This window comes from Hyperolius riggenbachi, chromosome 4 (genome assembly GCF_040937935.1).
Source record: "Hyperolius riggenbachi isolate aHypRig1 chromosome 4, aHypRig1.pri, whole genome shotgun sequence".
Lineage (NCBI taxonomy): Eukaryota > Metazoa > Chordata > Amphibia > Anura > Hyperoliidae > Hyperolius > Hyperolius riggenbachi.
In genome coordinates, this window is record NC_090649.1 from 197,061,678 (window position 1) to 197,082,539 (window position 20,862).

The 20,862-nt window shown below is 42.6% G+C and overlaps 1 protein-coding gene across 11 annotated transcripts in view; it reads right to left on the reverse strand.

Annotated features, from left to right (window-relative positions):
* IL1RAP (interleukin 1 receptor accessory protein) overlaps positions 1 to 20,862 on the reverse strand; it is a 337,672-nt gene that overhangs the window by 14,688 nt on the left and 302,122 nt on the right. Inside the window, exon 12 of one of the 11 annotated variants that reach the window (XM_068281204.1) lies at positions 20,045 to 20,849. The exons of the other annotated variants lie outside the window; for them this stretch is intronic. Within the exon in view, the coding sequence (XP_068137305.1) occupies positions 20,473 to 20,849 (377 nt within the window). The 3' untranslated portion in view covers positions 20,045 to 20,472. Of the gene's footprint in view, positions 1 to 20,044; positions 20,850 to 20,862 lie in introns of those variants that run through there. 11 annotated transcript variants of the gene reach the window in all.

Consider the following 20,862-nt stretch of genomic DNA (forward strand, 5'->3'; position numbering starts at 1 on the left):
TTGTAATTGATGACCAAGTTTGCACACATTTTAGGAGGAATGTTGGTCCACTCCTCTTTGCAGATCATCTCTAAATCCCTAAGGTTTCGAGGCTGTCTCTGTGCAACTCTGAGCTTGAGCTCCCTCCATAGGTTTTCTATTGGATTAAGGTCCGGAGACTGACTAGGCCACTCCATGACCTTAATGTGCTTCTTCTTGAGCCACTCCTTTGTTGCCTTTGCTGTATGTTTTGGGTCATTATCGTGCTGGAACACCCATCCACGACCCATTTTCAGTTTCCTGGCAGAGGGAAGGAGGTTGTCGTTAAGGATTTCACGATACATGGCTCCGTCCATTTTCCCGTTAATGCGATTAAGTTGTCCTGTGCCCTTAGCAGAAAAACACCCCCAAAGCAAAATGTTTCCACCCCCATGCTTGACGGTGGGGACGGTGTTTTGGGGGTCATAGGCAGCATTTTTCTTCCTCCAAACACAGCGAGTTGAGTTAATGCCAAAGAGCTCTATTTTGGTCTCATTAGACCACAGCACCTTCTCCCAGTCACTCACAGAATCATTCATTCAGGGGCGCCTGGAGGCACAGGCACTACAGGCAGCCGCTTGGGGCGGCATGTCTGTCACTAGGCGGTGGCCACCTTCATTAATCTCCCCATTTTGCAGGCTGAGGCTTGTCCACGCTGCAGGGCTCGCTGCTCCGGCTCCCAGCGTCCTGCACAGCCTTCACTCGCCCCTTCTCCTCCCGCTGGCCAATAGAGACAGAGCAAGCACGCTCTGCCCCTCCCCTAAGGCCACCCCTTTCTGGCTTCCCTGACAGCCATAGGCACAGTGCAGTTTCTAAACTGCCTGCGTGTGGCCTTAAACTCCGCCCCCATCAGCCGGAAGTTCGGGGTTCCAGTCTGGCTACAATAGCCAGCATGCCTCCTGAGTCCCTGTGCCTTGAGCCTGACGTGGGTGCGGAGGAGAGGTGACCAGGGGCTGAGATGCAGCAGGGGAGACATGAGGCGTTAGTGTGGCCACAAGCTTGTGAGGGGGTTGCGGTAAGTGCGGCCGCACCGGGGTGTCAGCTGGGCAGGGGTGACGTCACTGACACAGCACAGTCTGGGGCCCGATCAGTGGCTCTGCCACATTTGCCCCACCTGTGATAGTAAATGCTCTCCTCCCGTCTCTGCTGCTGCCCCCCAGCTGTGCTGGCATTGTATACATTGCAGACCTGCAGATTGTCAGCGCAGCGTGTGTAACAACTCCCCTGATTCCAGCACGGGAGCCTCTCTGCTCTGCTCTCCTGCAGCCCTCTGATCCACCTGCTCTGTATCTCTCTGCCTCGGTCTTCCTGTATGTCACATGGTGAGTTCACCCGACATACAGGAAGACCAGCTGGGCAGAGAGATGCACTGCAGAAAGATCATCAGAGGGCTTCAGGAGAGCAGAGAACAGACTCCCCATGCTGGAATCACAGGGATTCCCCGTGCTGATGATCTGCAGCTATTAGGCTCCGCCCCCTCACGGCTATTAGGCTCCGCCCCTGAGCGGCCATTAGACCCCGCCCCTTGGGTTCAAGCCACGCCCCTTTGGGCACCTATTAGGCTATGAGGCAGCTAACCCCACTGACAGCAAAGAATTGTAAGTGCTGCCTGCTGTGACCCAATGCTGCCTTGGCTTCTGTGTCACTCACTGCTGTGGACCAAACTAGGAACATACCAGAAGGCCTATGCTGTAATCAATGTTTGTCGCCCCTTCCCACTGTTACCGGCCGCCTCCTCCCACTGTCATCGCTACTTGTCACCCCTTGCCGCTGTTGTCACTACTTGTTGCAGTAAAGGTGCAACAAGTAGTTTGCAGTAAAGGTGGCCATACGATCCCTCTCTGATCAGATTCGATCAGAGAGGGACCTATCTGTTGGTCGAATATGATGGCAAATCGACCAGTGTATGGCCACCTTACGAAGAAACAAACCAGGCACCAAGTTTCTAAGCCCTGTCTCTCTCCCGACACCCACCCCACCTGCCTGCACTATCTAACATTTTCCTACAGAAATAACAGTTTGTGGATAATGACTGGATGTTGGTATCCACGTTTGATATGCGGGGACATGGTACATGCGTTTGATGTGCGGGGGACGTGGTATCTGCGTTTTATGTGCAGGGGACATGGTAACTGCGTTTGATATGCGGGGGACATGGTATCTGAGTTTGATGTGCGGGGGACATGGTACATGCGTTTGATGTGCGGGGGACATGGTACATGCGTTTGATGTGCAGGGGACATGGTACATGCGTTTGATGTGCGGTGGACATGGTATCTGCGTTTGATGTGCGGGGGACGTGGTATCTGCGTTTGATGTGCGGGGGACGGGGTAACTGCGTTTGATGTGCGGGGGACGTGGTAACTGCGTTTGGTGTGCGGTGGACGTGAAATCTGCGTTTGATGTGCGGGGGACGTGGTATCTGCGTTTGGTGTGCGGGGGACATGGTATCTGCGTTTGATGTGCGGGGGACATGGTATCTGCTTTTTATCAGTGTGTGTATGGGGGGGGGGGGCGCCACAGGTTTTCTCGCCTGGAGTGACAAAATGGCTAGAGGCGCCCCTGCATTCAGGTGTTCATTGGCAAACTTCAGATGGGCCTGCACATGTGCCTTCTTGAGCAGGGGGACCATGCGAGCCCTGCAGGATTTTAATCCATTGCGGTGTAATGTGTTTCCAATGGTTTTCTTGGTGACTGTGGTCCCTGCTAATTTGAGGTCATTCACTAACTCCTCCCGTGTAGTTCTAGGATGCTTTTTCACCTTTCACAGAACCATTGACACCCCACGAGGTGAGATCTTGCGTGGAGCCCCACAGCGAGGTCGATTGATGGTCATTTTGTGCTCCTTCCATTTTCGAACAATCGCACCAACAGTTGTCACCTTCTCTCCCAGCTTTTTGCTAATGGTTTTGTAGCCCATTCCAGCCTTGTGCAGGTCTACAATTTTGTCTCTGACATCCTTGGACAGCTCTTTGGTCTTTCCCATGTTGGAGAGTTTGGAGTCTGCTTGATTGATTGATTCTGTGGACAGGTGTCTTTTATTCAGGTGACTAGTTAAGACAGGTGTCCTTAATGCGGGTGACTGAGTAGAAGTGTCTAACCACTCTGTGGGAGCCAGAACTCTTAATGGTTGGTAGGGGTTCAAAAACTTATTTCACTCAATGAAATGCAAATCAGTTGCTATCTTTTATTTAAGGTTATTTTTTCGATTTTCCTTTTGATGTGCTATCTGCCACTGTTAAAATAAACCTACCATTGAAATGATACTGTTCTGAGACTTTTCATTTCTTTGTCATTGGACAAGCTTACAAAATCAGTGAGGGGTCAAATAAGTATTTCCTCCACTGTAGATGCTTTCCAGGGAGTGCTTTTGTAAAGAGTAAGGCCTTGTTCACATTGGGTGCGTTCAGAAACATGTAAAAGTACATGATAAAAAAAAGCATGCATTGGTGTGCCTTCTAGTGTGCCTTTCTGTGCGTTATGGTGTTATTTTTTTTTAAGCGTACCCATGCGTTTGTATGTGCTTAAACACAATCTTTTTCAGTAGGTTTTGCCTATTGTAGCAGAAGCAGTTGTCAAAGATTTGTTTTCATTAGAAAATGTTTTTTTTTTCAATTAGGGGTAAAGAACGCATGCGCTTCTATGTGCTAAAAAGGCCCACCCATTCACTTGCACAGAAATGCATGGAACACCACGATTTGTAACGCAGCTCAGGGCAGCACATAGATGTAAAACAGGCGGCGCATTTAGTTACTTTGGAAAATCGATACCTTGCAAAACGCACAGCGCATTGCACTCAGAAAAGTGCAGAGAAATGTCCCTGATGTGAATGAGGCCTTAATGAAATACTAGAATGAGGAGATGGACTGGTCAAAAACCTGTCAGTTCTGTAAGTTTTCTACTAACTACTGTGACAGCAACATAGGAGAAAAGTGATTTATAGCTTGTTTTACTCTGGAAGAAACATATTTCTTATCTGTATGTTTTTACATTTATTATAAATTTGACATTTTTTCACGATAGTGGCCCATTAAGCTCCATTTCTCAGATGTTTCCTGCTTGTCTATGAACGGATGTTGCTAACTCATCCCTTTAATTTCTGAATTATATGAATTGTACGGGTCTTGTGGCTAGCTAAGACACAGTTTAGCCACTTATTGTGTTAGTAACCCCAGAACCTGCATACCTTAGTCTTTCCAGTAAGTAAAGGGATGATCTGACACCCTGCTTTCCACTGCAGTTCACAGCAGGATAAAGCTTAATGGAAAGTTCAAAGCATTTTTAATACATTTGAATACACATTTCTACTCATTATTTTGCATTACTTGCACAAAACAGAAAATAAAGCTGAGCATCTCTAACATGAAGGAAAACTGGCACTCAATGGGAAATCCCCCTTACATTGAAAACAAAAATCCCTTGATTTCCTATCTACATATTAAACATATTAACAGCAAACAATATTTAAGCCTGCTTACACTTTATATAAACATATAAAACAGCAATGGCAAAGTGTTCCTAGCATTATTTGGCCAGATGGGCTTGTCAAAGCTGTCTGCCAATCACTTTTCTAGTTTAGACAAGAGAAGAGAGTAACAGAAAAAACTGCTCTGTGCATCTGCAGAGTCATCCAGCGAGACAGGAATCTCTATTCCCAGCAGTTGTGACTCTGTGTTTGCAAAGAAGTGCTTTTGAGCTTTTTGTATATTTTAGCAGTTCAGAAGTGGCTGCAAACTGCACTGAAATGATTATTTGTAATGACATTAAAATATAAACAGATCTGTGCTGTGTCACTCTACGTCTATGGTTTACATGTACGTTATTCCTGCTATGGCCATGCCAAAACTGTCAGTACAAGAGAGATTATTCTTTACATTTATGTCAAAATAAATTGCTCCCCAGCTTTCCTTTAAAGGGATACTGTAGGGGGGTCGGGGGAAAATGAGCTGAACTTACCCGGGGCTTCTAATGGTCCCCCGCAGACATCCTGTGTTGGCGCAGCCACTCCCCAATGCTCCGGCCCCGCCTCCGGTTCACTTCTGGAATTTCTGACTTTAAAGTCAGAAAACCACTGCGCCTGCGTTGCCATGTCCTCGCTCCCGCTGATGTCACCAGGAGTGTACTGCACAGACACAGACCATACTGGGCCTGCGCTGAGCGCTCTTGATGACATCAGCGGGATCGAGGACACGGCAACGCAGGCGCAGTGGTTTTCTGACTTTAAAGTCAGAAATTCCAGAAGTGAACTGGAGGCGGGGCCGGAGCATCAGTGAGCGGCTGCGCGGGCACAGGATGTCTGCGGGGGACCATTAGAAGCCCCAGGTAAGTTCAGCTCATTTTCCCCCGACCCCCCTACAGTATCCCTTTAAGTATATTTCCAGTTTCCATGTTCCTGTAATACAGCATCTGTTGTGTTCCTATGCAGTAATATTCTCTTGTCCCAGTTATTTGTTTTGCAACCTACCTAATCTTTACAATAACAATAACCTAATCTTCACTATAACAATAGAATGTATCAAAAATCTGCTTTGTATTTACACTGAGAATAATTATGAATCCAATACAGTGTTAAATTTATGAAGGTTAATTACGACAGCACATAAAGGAGTATTACATAACATAATACTTCAATGTTTTTTAGTCATCCGACCTAAAAAGCCGTTTCAATCATCTGATTGCCACTCAAAATGTATAAACCTAAAGGATAAAAAAAAAGCTCACTGCAACGTCTCATATTTAAACTCTAGAATGATCAGTAGTCACACATCTCCCACTCCTTATTAAATTAGCCCTTGACTGGCAATTTAATGCCTACATACCAGGATAAATAAATTAACCCATATTTGTATAACATTTAAAGAGGGCAACAGTTCACTTGGAGTACACGGAGTAAGCTACCTTAGTCTATAGTGTGTACCTACTCTAGTCACAGCCTAGGGGCCATGTTTTACCAATTACCATACCAGTATGTTTTGAGATGTGGGAGGAAACCATAGAGTTCTGAGGAATACAATAAAAACATTTGGAGAACATGAAAAGCCCATGCACATAGTCTCCAGATCAGGAACTGAACCTGTGGCTCTACTAGTGCAAGGTGAGGATGCTAACCACTAGGTCACTAGTGAGGTCAGATCTATGCTAGGACTTGCTGACTGCACCAATGTAGAATGTAAGGGCTACAAGTACCCTTTAGTGGCAAGTGACAGAGAAACAATGACCCTGAAGGTTGTTTGCATATTCGCCATGCAACAAACATCTAAGTTTACTCTTGCTTTAATCAGAAAACAAAACAAGCTAAAATGCTTAATGAATTTCCCTAAAACCCAGTTGCATGCAACAATGTAAAACCTAACTCCCCTTCCAATGGGACCCATTTGCTATCACCTTGAACTTGCTTCTTCAATAAAATCTGTATTGAAAATGAATAGGCCTTCTAAAAGAGGTAATCTCAAACTGCTTCTCTCAGGCACTCCATTTGTTCATAGATAATTTTAACCATCTTTGTCCTTGCAGCTGTAATAGCTTTCATTCAGATATGTGAATTGGTCAGATGGGTAGAGAGTGCTTGAACCTTTGGCAAAAAAAAATAATTAGAAGTAAAATAAAACATTAATTCTGTTCAAATTTCCATCCAAGTCAGGAAGCTCTCCATTAATATCAGAATACAATTAAAGCTACTGTACATCAGATTGTACAATTGCTGTGCTGTGAGAAACATCAGTGCTTCCTGTCCAGACAGGAAGAAGGGAAATCTTTCCAGATTGACAGAGATAGCAGAAAATAAAACCCTTTTTGGAGAGTGGTGGAATGTTCAAGCCTTCATCCTTATTTCTGGCCCTCATTTCCTATCCCTGGGACTATCAGTTTTTGTAGTACAGCCACAAAGCTATTTGGAGGTTCCAGGGACAAGAAGTGAGGAATATCCCTCCAACAAACACACAGGCAACAGAAAATTAAAGGACAACTGTAGTGAGAGGTGTATGGAGGCTGCCATATTTATTATCTTTTAAACAATATCAGTTACCTGGCTATTCAGCTGATCCTTTGCCTCTAACTTCCCACTTGAGTGGAGTACTGTCCTTTCTCCGCTCCACTGTGAACGGCTCCTATTTTCGTGGGATTCAAATCAGTAAGTGGGCCGCACTTCTGTGCAGTCTGCTATAATCCAGGGCAAGCGGATGCGTTCCCCCATATAGCATGTAGGCCTGGGCTACACCCGGACCACGGCGGACCATCGGCTTCCACTTGCTGCACGTGGTCCGGCACAAATGGGAACAGAGTCTAATACTTTTAGTCGAATACTCTGAACAAGCATGCTGTAGATCAGGAGTCTGACATTTGGGTCATATCTGACAAGATTAGCTGCATGCTTGTTTCTGGTAGGAATCAGACACTACTGCAGTCAAATAGACCAAGCAGAGCTGCCAAGCATCTGGTATTGTTTAGATGGAAATAAATATGGCAGTCTCCATATACCTCTCACTATCAGTGTCCTTTAACCTCTTGAGGACCACAGTGCTAAACCCCCCTAAAGACCAGGCCATTTTCCTAAAATGGACCACTGCAGCTTTAAGGCCAAGCTGCAGGGCCGCATAACACAGCACACTAGTGATCCCCTCCCACTTTTCTCCCCACCAACAGAGCTATCTGTTGGTGGGGTCTGATCACCCCCAGTTGTTAATTTTTTTTTTAAATAAATATTTATTTCTTCATTTTTGTGTTATTTTTTACTATTTCTTTGTAAAAACAAAAAAACAAACAAAAAACCCCCAAACCCCTGTCTCCCCCCCAGCCGACCAATCCTGACGATCGTTTGTAATAGGTTTCTGCCTATGAGAGCCGATCACTCTCTAGTGCCCCAGGGGGACAGCCGTGTGACACGGCTGTCCCCAGTACAGCGCTGCTGTGGATCGCAGCGCTGTACTTAGTTAAAAGACGGCGATAGCCGCTCGGAGACTCAAGCAGGAGATGCGCGTGCAGCCTGCGCACGATCTCCTGCAGTAGCCGGCCCCAGGACTTGACGCCAATTGGCGTTACGCGGTCCTGGGGCTGCTGCCACGGTCACGCCCATTGGCGTGATGCGGTCGTTATGTAGTTAAACAAACAAAACAAAAAAAAATGCCTAAAGTCTATAACCCATTCCTGCGCTATTTAAACAGAATAATAAAAACAAATTTCTTTAATCAAGCTTTACACTTCTGCAGTAGAGACTGACTCAGCAAGCCCTGCATCACTGTACAGGTACTCAGCCTGTGATGTAATGCCTTTAGGATGACTTGGAACGTAGCTCTGCAGACAGACATGCACCTAATCATTTCCGGACCATGAACAAATCAGACGGCTGTGATCAATGCACCAGACTGCAGTCTCAGGTTCTAAATAGATTCCTATAGAAGTCTGAACGTAATCTATCAATAAGACTGCCATTTGTGATATTGCAAAGCTAGATGCTGTGCACAGCTACTGCCCCTTCGCTAGACCTTTTCCTGATGCCATTTTGATTTCGCAGCAGTCCTGATGGGTGACAAGCTTGATTTTATTTTCCCATAAAATTCAAGTGAAAATCATTGATTATGCTGAGGAAAAACAGAGCAATCCAGGCCCATTCGATCAAAGTTATTGAATGTACCTGTACTTGACTGAGAAGACCGCATAAAGTGCAGTCACTTTCAGGCCTTGTGCAGCTGCTGGATGTATTAATGGCTGTGTGATTAAATGCCACAGCAGGATGTCACAGTGCAATGTCTGGCAACTGTTATTACAGACAAAGCTCCAGCTGTTTTGGGTCTTTCTCATTTTGAGCCCAATAGTTTATAATCCTCATTCTCCTACTTAGTTTGGTAAAGTTTAGTTACAGATTTGAATCTGTATATTGTGTATGCTGCATAGTAAACATGTATAACACCACCAAAAACATCTCACATTTTGCTTCCATACTGTGTATCAGAAATTAGGCAAATACTGAGTAAGCAGTAAATACAGGTTTGTATTTAATATGTATTCTGAATTTAAAGCAGATGACAGTGAAGCTCATTGCACTGCTAAAATCGGTGTTGTGTAGTAAAATGTTTTTTTCCCAAATACAAACTGTACAGCTGCAACTTTAAAGTCACCTGACATCTTCTCCATTCCTGCTCCTCCCCCTTCTGGAATCAGTGGTTAGCAGGAAGCTGCAAATTGTTTATTATATGATTATTATTGTTGTTGATGCAGATTTTTTGCTAATTTGAATGCATATGTATGCAGCTTGAAAACCAATCGAATCCTGCATATGTATGCAGCTTGGACCAATCGAATCCTGCTGCAATTCCATTTAATTGGTCTGAAGGCTGCCTTAATTTGCATAACATCTGCATGAATTCAGAATTATTTGCCTCTCGTGGACCATCCCTGATGGTTAGGCACAGCAACGAACACTATGAAACAGGCCACAACAGAGGCTTAAAGAAGGAGGTGTGGCCTAGACTGCCAGGCTCCCCAGTGGTGTCAGACCTTGACTGATTGTTACAGAGGAGAGATACTCATGTGCCTGAGAAACTGAGCTCCTTAAATCAGGTATTTGAATACATTTTCCTGCTTTTTTTAATTGATGTTACAGAGTTAAAATTAAAACTCTAGAATTTCAGTTTAAACGCTCTGAAAAAAAAAAAATCAATTTCTCCTTCAAGAATTGAAAAGTACTGTTGAACTGATAGTGTATCTGTAGACCTGATATCCCTTCAGATACTGAAGTATGTAAATACCACTAGCAGTGCTGCAAACAGGAAGACCGAGGCCTTGTTTACCTAGTGCAATGGAGGTGGCCATTCGTTTAAAAGATACCCGAAGTGACATGTGACATGATGAGATAGACATGTGTATGTACAGTGCCAATCACACAAATAACTGTGCTTTGTTCCTTTTTTTCTTTCTCTGTCTGAAAGAGTAAAATATCAGGTATGTAAGTGGCTGACTCAGTCCTGACTCAGACAGGAAGTGACTACAATGTGACTCTCACTGATAAGAAATTCCAACTATAAAACACTTTCCTGGCAGAAAATGGCTTCTGAGGGCAAGAAAGAGATAAAAAAAGTGAATTTCTTATCAGTGAGGGTCACAAAGGAAGTCACATGTCACTTCGGGTATCCTTTAAATCGCAACACATGGCCCCTGCAATGCTCTTCAATGCTGTACATTGCAGTGCAGATCACATTCACCGATAGTGGGATGCAGTGCTTTCAGAAAAAAAATGCATGCAGCACTGAATTAGGATAACACACTGTTGTGCAGCGCATAGGTGAAAACAGTGCAATCTATGCACTTCTGATATTCTTACTTATGATATGCACACTATTTATGGCTAAAATGTGCACAGTAATGTGTCTAGTGCAAACGAGGCCTAAGGTGTACTGAGCATACATATACATTGCTATAAAGGGGTAAGGGAAAATAATGGTAGCTAGATGAGTAGACAGAAAGGTGAAAAATAAAAAAAAATGGCACAAAATACAAGCTGTAAATGAATGGAAAAAAAAGTAGAATAAACAAATTAAGAAGCAAAATGATATGGTATAAAAAGGCACTTGTTTATTTTGTTCAAGTGATGCATAACAAAGGCACTTTCACAGGCAAAAATAAGAAAACATATATATATAAAATACTTTCAGTACTGAAACCATAAAACTGACAATTTCAAAAGTAGGAACAAGCTGAGCAGCAGCCAGTGACAGCACGCCATTTATAAGCAAGCTTCCTGCTGTTCATTTAGCATACATCGTATATTGCCACCTGTCTCCACTACTATGCATAGGAAGCAAAAAGTGGCACTTTATCAAGGCCGATTTTAATTCTGGAAAAATAAAATGTGTTATCAGCCTTACTGCAGAGTGATATTTTGTTCAAGATTCCTGGAAGGTTTTTTTTTTTTTTTTTATAAATTACAGTTTAATTTCCTTTTGCATTATTTAACAAAATGGGATTAGATACATCAAAGACTCTACTATAAGGTGAATCTTAATGGCAGCGCTTCACAGCTAAGAAGTGACCCTCCCAGGTACACTTAGCTGAGTCTAGTATAGTAGGCTATTGCATGATGCCATTCTATCTCACTCTCTATTACGGTAAAGTGATATGTGAATGAGAATCAGAATGGAAATCAGCATTTAGTGACAGTTGAGGGAGGATTTCTACAGAGAAGGAAATAACAAATGCTATAAAAGCTGGAGAAAATACTGTGGGTGAAGCTATGATAATACGAAAATGACCTGTCAAAATGGAAAATCTATAACCATAGTGTAATTGAATAACTTGTTTAGATTGCTGATGGACAATTCCTGAGTTTTGGTGTGGGGGTAGTCGAGGAAAGGGTCCTCAGTCCAGCAGCTCATTATTTGCTGAAATTGCTCATAATAATTTAAATAAGTATGTTTATTTTGTTTTAGTAACCACTGCACATGCCTTGTCCTCTGTTGTTTTGCCCTTACTGATGGCTGCATAGCCTCTGAATGGAATAGGCCAAAGGAAAGCTCCAGTTCTTTGGGTTTCCATGTGCTTACATAATGCACTTCCCTCGTCCCGAGTTGCCTTGTAATGCCTACACATATAGAACATTGCACCACTGGGGTGGTTTAAGGACAAGTATGGCAGAACTTCCTTAAAGGACTTACGAGCTGAAGCAACAAAAAAAAGTTAATTACCTTAGCTGAATGTCAGACCTCAGCCCGATGAGTTGCTTAGCAACGAAACGCGTTGGGCGGAGCTACGGAGCGACGTGCTACGCGTGTGACGTCACCGGACGCGGAGCGTCGATACACGCGGATTTCTGAGCGATCCCGGCGGGGTAACGAACGGTATGGCTGACATTTGTGTGGGGAGGCAGTAGACACTGGTGAGCGCGCAGGACATCGCCGCAGCTGCCTGTCATACCCAGCATAAGGCCTTTACTGCTTACCGCTGTTTTTAATCTGGAGATGAACTTTTATTGTCATATATGACATTTTTTAATAAACCTGGATATTTTTACGCTATGTGAGCGTTTCTTTTCCTTCCTTTGGTGACACTATTGGCATTGGAGCAAATTGGAATCGGGGGAATCCTGCCTCTACACGTGAGAGCCATAACAGATCGATAGGCTGTGAGGTGGCCAATACCTCAGATGCTGTGACGGGCCCACATAGGTCGCTGCATCCGGTGAGTGGGGACCTGAAGGGGGGTGTTGATCCCTAGCAGCCATATTCTATATGAACTGTATCTGTAGCCAGGACAACTGGATGAATTGTGCCCATTGATGAACTCTATTTGATGCTGATTTGCTTTGTATTTAGTAGTATGCAGCGCTTTTATCCCAATACCTCTAAAAGACCTCAGGGCAGACGGATCGTGCCTCCCTTGCTATTTGTAGACGCTCTGTTATGTTAATCCAGCTATCATTAGTGGCCCCGACCCTGGCCAGGATCGCCATAGCTCATGACGATTAGAATCGCCGCTTTAAAACTCCTCTGCCTACAGCCCTGGGAGCGCACATTGTCGCTCGGTATACTGTTATACGTCATGTGGGCGTCACCACATGACAGCCCACATGACTGACTGCACTTCGAGCCGGCCGTGCCCCCTCAGCACAGAATACCAGCGCTGAGCGAGGGAGGACGTTACCTAGCTACAGGACTTGTTTACTGCAGATTTGAATAAAATAAAGTACTCTGCAAATCTGCAGTAAACAAATCCTGTAGCTAGGTAACGTCCTCCCTCGCTCAGCGCTGGTATTCTGTGCTGAGGGGGCACGGCTGGCTGGAAGTGCAGTCAGTCATGTGGGCTGTCATGTGGTGACGCCCACATGACGTATAACAGTATACCGAGCGACGATGTGCGCTCCCAGGGCTATAGACAGAGGAGTTTTAAAGCGGCGATTCTAATCGTCATGAGCTATGGCGACCCTGGCCAGGGTCGGGGACACTAATGATAGCTGGATTAACATAACAGAGCATGTACAAATAACAAGTGAGGCACGATCCGTCTGCCCTGAGATCTGACATTCAGCTAAGGTAATTAACTTTTTTTTGTTGCTTCAGCTCGTAAGTCCTTTAAAGATAAAGAAAGGCTGATGGGCTCAAAAAAAAATAAAAAAAAAAAATAATAATAATAGGCTACCCGATCCATGGGGCCAAGCAGATCAGGTAGCAGCAAAAAACGCTGCTCTCCACCACTCCTGTGGGCCGCACTGGCCTATAGCTCACAACGCTGGGATGAGAGATCTATTCTCTCATACAGTGTGCAGGGAGGCGGGGGAGTGGCAGGGGGCGCGGTCAGGGAGTGAGAGCTGCCCAATGGCAGCTCTAGAAACCCAGTAGTTTGCTTTAAGGCTCAATGCAAACAGGCAAGTTTTTTTATTCTTACTGTAAAGATCCATAAACACCTAAGGTGGCCATGTACCCATACATATAAGATAGAGCAGGAACTATATGAAGATCTTAATTTTTACAGCTTTTTTTCTTAGAAAACAAAGCCGTGTTTTTGTTTTTTTACACTATAGATGGGCAGAAAAAAAATCTGAAAGACAGCTACATGTTGCACATGTGTAAACCATGTTTAGGGTTATACACACACACTTATGCATACGATGTAGTTTTCCTGGATTATGCATGCATATGAACTGTATTACTATCACTTTTTACACATATATAAAAAATATCCAGAATTATACAGTTATAAGGGGATGTTGAAACCTGACACAATCACAAAACATGACACAAAAGGACGTGAACAAGCTTCCAGTGTAAATGCTGTATATTGGCAGTTATGGCTTCAGTCATATGGTGTTAGCACTGGGAAGGAAATAAACATGTACACAGCTGTGTTTGGATGCTCCTTACTGAGCACTCATAACATTTCCATACACAGAACAGACTGAAAACCATAGGTCATATTTGACCTGTGTGTTTTAAAAATTCACTGATGAACATTAGGTTTGCCACAACATCTGCTTAAACCCTGAGACATGAGAAATACACAGGTGGTGTTATTACAAATCAAAGTAAGAGCCGCAATTAATTAAGCACATTGATTCAGTGATGGAAAATTTTAAAATTACAGTGGAGGAATTTTAATATTTTCCTTTATTATATTCAGTAATAAAAACAGTTTTTTATTTTTTTCTTTAAAGGGACTCTTAACACCTCTCATGGGCATGCCTTTAAGACTCCAACCAGTACTGCAAAGTACTTAACCTATTTTGGTTCCTGGACGTAGTTTCTACGTCCAGGAACTATGCGCGCTACCGCGTGCTCCCGCGGCCGATCGCGCGCGTGCACGTGCACTCCCGGCCGCGGATTCGGTAGCCAGGGAATCAATGTATAGGGCTACGGTGCCGATCATTGATTCCTCTCCCCCGCTGAAAAAGCGACAGCTTCTCTCAGAAGCTGCACCTTTTCTGGCCGTTCCCTTCCCGATGCGTCACTGTAAGCGTATGTTACGCTTAGAGTGACGTCATGTAAACAAACTCATGGCCGCCATCTTGTGGCCAAAAAGTAATACTACACCTGTAAAAAAAAATAAATTAAAATTAACACACATTTACATTATAAATCTATTGTTTACCTCCCACCCTCCCAAAACTACCCAAATAAAATGTTTACAATAAAAAACAAAAAACATTACAATAAAAAAAACAACAACATGTAAATATTTACCTAAGGGTCTAAACTTTTTAAATATCAATGTAAAGATGAAATATCTCTATATTTTTTTTTTATTTTAAACTTGTAAATAGTGATAGATGCAAAACGGAAAAAATGCACCTTTATTTCCAAATAAAATATTGTCGCCATACATTGTGATAGGGACATAATTTTAACAGTGTTATAACCGGGACATATGGGCAAATACAATATGTGAGTTTTAATTATGGAGGCATGTATTATTTTAAAACTATAATGGCTGAAAACTGAGAAATAATGAATTTTTTCCGTTTTTTTCTTATTCTTCCTGTTGAAATGCATTTACAGTAAAGTGGCTCTTAGCAAAATGTACCCCCCAAAGAAAGCCTAATTGGTGGCGGAAAAAACAAGATATAGATCAGTGTATTGTGATAAGTAGTGATAAAGTTATAGGCTAATGAATGGGAGGTGAACATTTCTCACGTGAAAACGACGGAACCTGAATGGGTTAAAGATGCATACCTTTCTGTGCCTTGTGTTATCCTCTTTCATTTGATGCCTGAATCGCCGTTCTACACCAAACAGTTTTCATTCAATTTCAATTTAAAAATCGCGGCTGACATCTTGGCTATGTTATAACTTCTGGGTCACCAATATCTTCTCTGTAAGAGAAGTGCATCACTGAATGAAGCAGGAAGAGGAAGTGACATGCATGGCCATTGCAAGAGGCTCCTCCAGAGGGTTCATAGTACGACTTTGTTGGAAGTCGTCTGGCTTAAAGGCATGCCCATGAGTGGTGCTCGGAGTCCCTTTAAATCGGGTCAATATGAAAATTTAAATATATTTTAGAGACAAAAGGGTGTGCTCTTTGGTAGAAGCCAAAAGCGCTGACGTCGTAGCTTATGTGTGCTGTGTATTCAAATGACTTAACAATGCATTGTATTAGTGTTGGGGTTAAAATTCGGGTTACTTACATTTGGAAACCCGAATTTACCCATCACCACACTTCACCACCCAGAAATGTGGTCAGGGTCAGGGGAGATCACGTAACTTATGTGAAGCACAACATGAAGAGCAAATAAGTGATGTCCCCCTGGCCCTGTCCACATTTATGGGTGCTGTAGCATGGTGATGGGCGAATTCAGGTTTCAGAATTTCAACAACCAAATTTGAACACCAACACTTATTGCAATGCATGATTCATCTAGTTACTTTTAGAGGCTTTTGTGCATTGAATTTTAGTGTTAAAAAAAACATTTCTAATTGCATGTTTGAGCAAGATGATGCACCTTATATTAAACATAGATTTGTAAACTAAACATTTTAACACACAATAATAAAATATAAACATTAAACAAAAAATAATGCTGACAAAAAACTACGGTAATACAATTTCCCTTTAAAGGTGGCAACACTAATAAACAGGGCAGTAATGATTTACTACTTGTAAAAATATTTAAACTAAACACATGGAGTATTTGAGTGGACATTAAAGAGAATCTGTACTCTACAATTTTGACAGCAAAAAGCATACCATTCTATTCATTATGTTCTCCTGGGCCCCTCTGTGCTGTTTCTGCCACTCTCTGCTGCAATCTTGGCTTGTAATTGCCAGTTTTAGGCAGTGTTTACAAACAAACTAACCAGCTTGTAATAGGCTCACATAAGCAGAGTGTGTGAGTCATACAGAGCCTGCAGGGGGCCTGCAGAGGGTGTGTATTGCTTCTATCCAATCACAAGCAGCCCTGCACATTCCACACATTCCAGCCTTAGCCGACAGAGCCGACAGAAGAAAACAGATTAGATCATATAACAGAGATAACACAGCCACTGTGCAATTAGGAAAGGCTGCAGTAAGCCAGAGCACATTAGAACAGGCAAAGGAACTTATAGGATAGAAGAACTAAGGCTGAAAATGTTGTTACAGAGTCTCTTTAAAGTTGATGCAGGCATTCACTTGTCTTTAAAAGGCACTGCAGCTTATATTTTCTGAAATACATGGGAAGGTCAGAAGATTCACAGAATGCTATGCTTCACACTTCCACATGAAGTTCTGCTTTTAGCAAGTTTTATGACAATATTTATCTTAGAATGTGTTGCATTTGCATCCCTTTGGGAGAAAATGGAGATGGGAAATAAGTGCATTAGGGTAATGTGCGATAAGTGGTAGTATTGGCTGTGAACCCAGACCATTTATGTAGTCATGATTTTCTTGATATTTTTGAGAAGCCAAGATAGTTTTGCAGAATAGTTAGAATTAACATCTTGGGAAATTTTAAAGGACTTCATGAGTATCTTCCCAGCTGTTTGAGACTCATATGACAAACTTTGCAGGTACATTTGGACCCTGTCCCTATTTTTAGGGATATCTATTGCATTGCTCTCTATAGACACCAAATTGCCTGAAACACATTTTAAAACACTAACTTCCCTGGACCTCATCCCCAAATTGAAACAAAGATATTTTATTGTAATCAAGCCATAGTGGGAGTGCTGAAAGAGGACAATTTGTTCTGGCTGCTTCACATGATCACTTAGGCTGATCAGTGAAAACATTACCCCTCCCCCCCCCCCCAATATTATGTAGGTTCCCCTTGTGCTTGTAAAACAGCTGTAACACACTAAAGCCTGCCATATGTTGGCAAACTTTCTCCCAACATGCCCAAAATATAAATCCCTCTATGTTTTACATCTGATCAGAGAGTGCTTTATCATTACCACATATTGCACATTAATTCTTAATGGATTTTAGCATGAATTCTATTAAACGTCAATTAACGCCACTTTCTCAGGTGTCCCCCCTGCTAATGCTGCTCACCCCAGGCCCAAGCCCTATGCAGAGTATTAACGCTGCAGAGCGATCTCAGTCACCTCTCCAGCTGGTGCGCTCCCTACTCTCTGCTGCGGTCATCTCCTAGTGCCCGTAGTGACCTGGCAGCCTGAACGCACTCATGTAAATCCCTGGGTCATGGAGTCACTAGGAGCACCAGGAAACGACAGCAACACAGAGAAGGGATCGCACCAGCTGTCAAAGCATTGCACTGTGCTAATACTAAGCAGCATTAGCAGGGAGGATGTGCTTCTGGCTCTAGCCCCTCTTCCCCCCCCCCCCCCCCCTCCACACACACAGATACTGCCACACTCTCGCTGTGCCCACAGTCAACCTGCAAAAAAAAAATCCTGTCCAATCAGTGGCGTATGTCATTTTCTGCTAGAAATCAATCAAAATTATGATCTGGCTGCATGTAGGGGACCCAAATTCATCAGATTCAATTACAGTGATCAAATCTGCCAAGGAATGTCTCCTAGTCTATTGAAACCTTAAGGCGTGGACACCACAAGATCTCTCAGGGTGTCCCTTAGCATTTGGCACCTAGACATTAGCAGTGGCTCCTTTGAAACATGTAACATTTAAAGTGGGGCCTCCATAGTTTGGATTTGTTTTCTATCTCAGTCATCTGCAACAAACTTTAGTTAGGTCATATATGTCAAAGTAACATCAATATGATTTATATTGCTGGTTCATCAGTTCCTTCCCAGGAATAAGAGAGAGCTGCTTTTTTAGAGTTGGAGTGACCCGTTTTCCTGCTTTAAACAAACCACTGTCAGGAACTGACTTCACTTTCTGCCTAATATAACCCACCCCTTGACAGATTCCATGTAATGCGATAGCCAGTGTTATTCAGTGGTTTTGCAGCAGATTAATGTACATCTCATTTCCATTTGATTCTGGCCCGATGAAAACATAGCATGTTAGATGTGGATGTAACAATCTTCAAAGGTACAACTCTAAGTATTTTTAGTATAAAATTCTATGAACTCTCTGACCAACCTTTGTGTATAACAGTGCATTTTCCATATTTGCATCAAATCTAAAGGCTAAGATATATACTTTAAAGTGTATGGCCGGTTCCCTGGATTTTTCTACTTCTGCTTCTCTCCCTCAAAACATAAGGCAAAAATAATGCATCTGTTATGAATATGGAACTTCTCAAAAATAAGGTGTTCACCCCAAAATACAATTTTTCATGATCTCAACAGATTTTGGAAAACTTTTAAGTCCAGAACCCTCAACTGCTGATGTATGTCAACACACAGTCTCTAGGTGGTCCATGCTCTGCAAAGCCCTGGATGAAACGGAATTAACTTAACAAATACTTATATATAGTGTAAAGGTATATTCTGTGCCTTAATGGTTTAATGGTTTTATTTATTTTTTTTATTATTATTATATTTTTTTACACAGCTTAAAGGTACTTATACACTCATTGATTTTTTCATTCGACTCCTTACAGATTTGATTCATCTGTAGGGAATAGATTCCCCAAAATGTCAGATCGATTGTTTTTGGCTAAAAATCAATCAAAAGTATTGATTGAAAATTTGAAACAATCAGGGGCGGGGCAAGAGCATTGGCAGATCCATGGCCTATAGCTTTGCACCAAACAGTGCAACTCTGTAGTTCGATGAATTTTTTTGGGAACAGTGGGTGGAAATGTATAAGTGTATGGCTAGCATAACGATTTGTTTGATTAAATAAAAGCATCAGGTACAATACACCTGAAGTGATTTTTTTCAGTATTCTTTTTTTTTTTTTTTTTTATCTGCCTTTTTTTTTCTTTTGCCCTAAGGGGAAGTACTTTGGTTCCCTTATAGCATGGGAGCAGTGATAAGTGTGCATACAGCAAGATAAAAAAGTTCAAATTCTTAAACCATGTGGGCGAAGAGTGTGCTGGCAGCCCATACGACAGTTAGTGATGAAATTACGCCAGCAAAACGTATCAGTCTGTCTGTTGGACATGTGGTGATGAAATCTGACAAAAACACTGACAGTTAAAATGTTCTTGTTTTGCGATTATATGGTAAATAATTTCCTTGGGCTAGATCTGTTTATTTCCAGATTGTAGGCCAAAACTGAGGGCACAAACCAGAGTCTAGTTTGAGATAGACTAGGAAGGGTTAGACCTGGTTCATACTATGTGCTTAGAAAAACCTGTAAACTGTAATGTGTACGCAATGCACATTGCCGGGGTTAAACCGCCTGCATTATTTCATATCTTGGTTCCTGCCGTACACACTTGTTTTCACACAAGTTATCCCGAAATGTGCAGGTACACTTTAATGTTACTGGATTAGATTGTGGAAAAGTGGATCTGCACTGCTACAATTATCTTCGCTTTCGCTTCTATTATATGTGTTGGGTATAATGCAGAAGAATACTTTGATCCAAAAAGATGTGGCTCTCAATCCTATGCAGGTCGATCAATTTCCTTCCTGTAAATGCTGTGTGTGGACATTTGGGGAAAGGCTTTATGGCAATCCTATTTGGTTTACAGGGTTATGGTGCTCTGCTTTATGTCCAATTAAATAAACCTCTTTAAATCACATCAGCAGGCTTTGTCCTATTGTAGAATATTCAGCTTTTAGATTTATTGAGCTACTTATTTTACAAGTCCCAACTCTCCATTTTCTATTCCTTTCATTTCTTTTAGTCCTGAGTCTCTGTGGTTAAAGGTCTCCAGGGCCCCTTTACAACATGAAAACACCGCTCATACTAGTCACGTAAAATGCACCTGGGAAGGCTCAATACTTTCCTGAGAGGTTTCTAATGTAGATCTTAACCACAGGCTCACAGCATGACTTTCTCAACTGTTAGCATTACAAAAGGCTTGACCCAGGAACTCAGCAACTATATAAATGTCAGCTTTACCTTCTGCTTGTGGTACAGTTCTTAAAATATCAGACAGTCATATAACAGACAGTCACAGACCAGCAAGCATGCCAGTACTCTACTTCTTCTCAAACCAAGCAGGTTCATTTAGTTTCACTCTGAAGTGAAGGATGAATTTAGTGGGAGCATGTGGAAACTACCACTGTTCTTTTTGGAGGGGGATTTCTTTACAGGTAGGGCGACATGAAGCTCTTTCCAGAACCTGCTCCCAGGAGGCTTAGACTTTTCTCCTTTCCATTTAATAACACTGAGTACAGATTGAGCTAGTTTCAACTCCTTCACTTTCTGTTTGCTCTTAATGGATTTATACTGAACTAAAACAAGTCGGATATTGCCCTGGGAAGCCATGTTTTCCAAGCCAGCTTTCAATTCCAGGAGGGCCTGGGTACCTTGATGGACATAACTGGGACTAATCACAACAAGAAGACGTCGGCTTTTCTTAATGAAGCTCAGTGTCTCATCTGTGATGACTGGTGGGGAGAA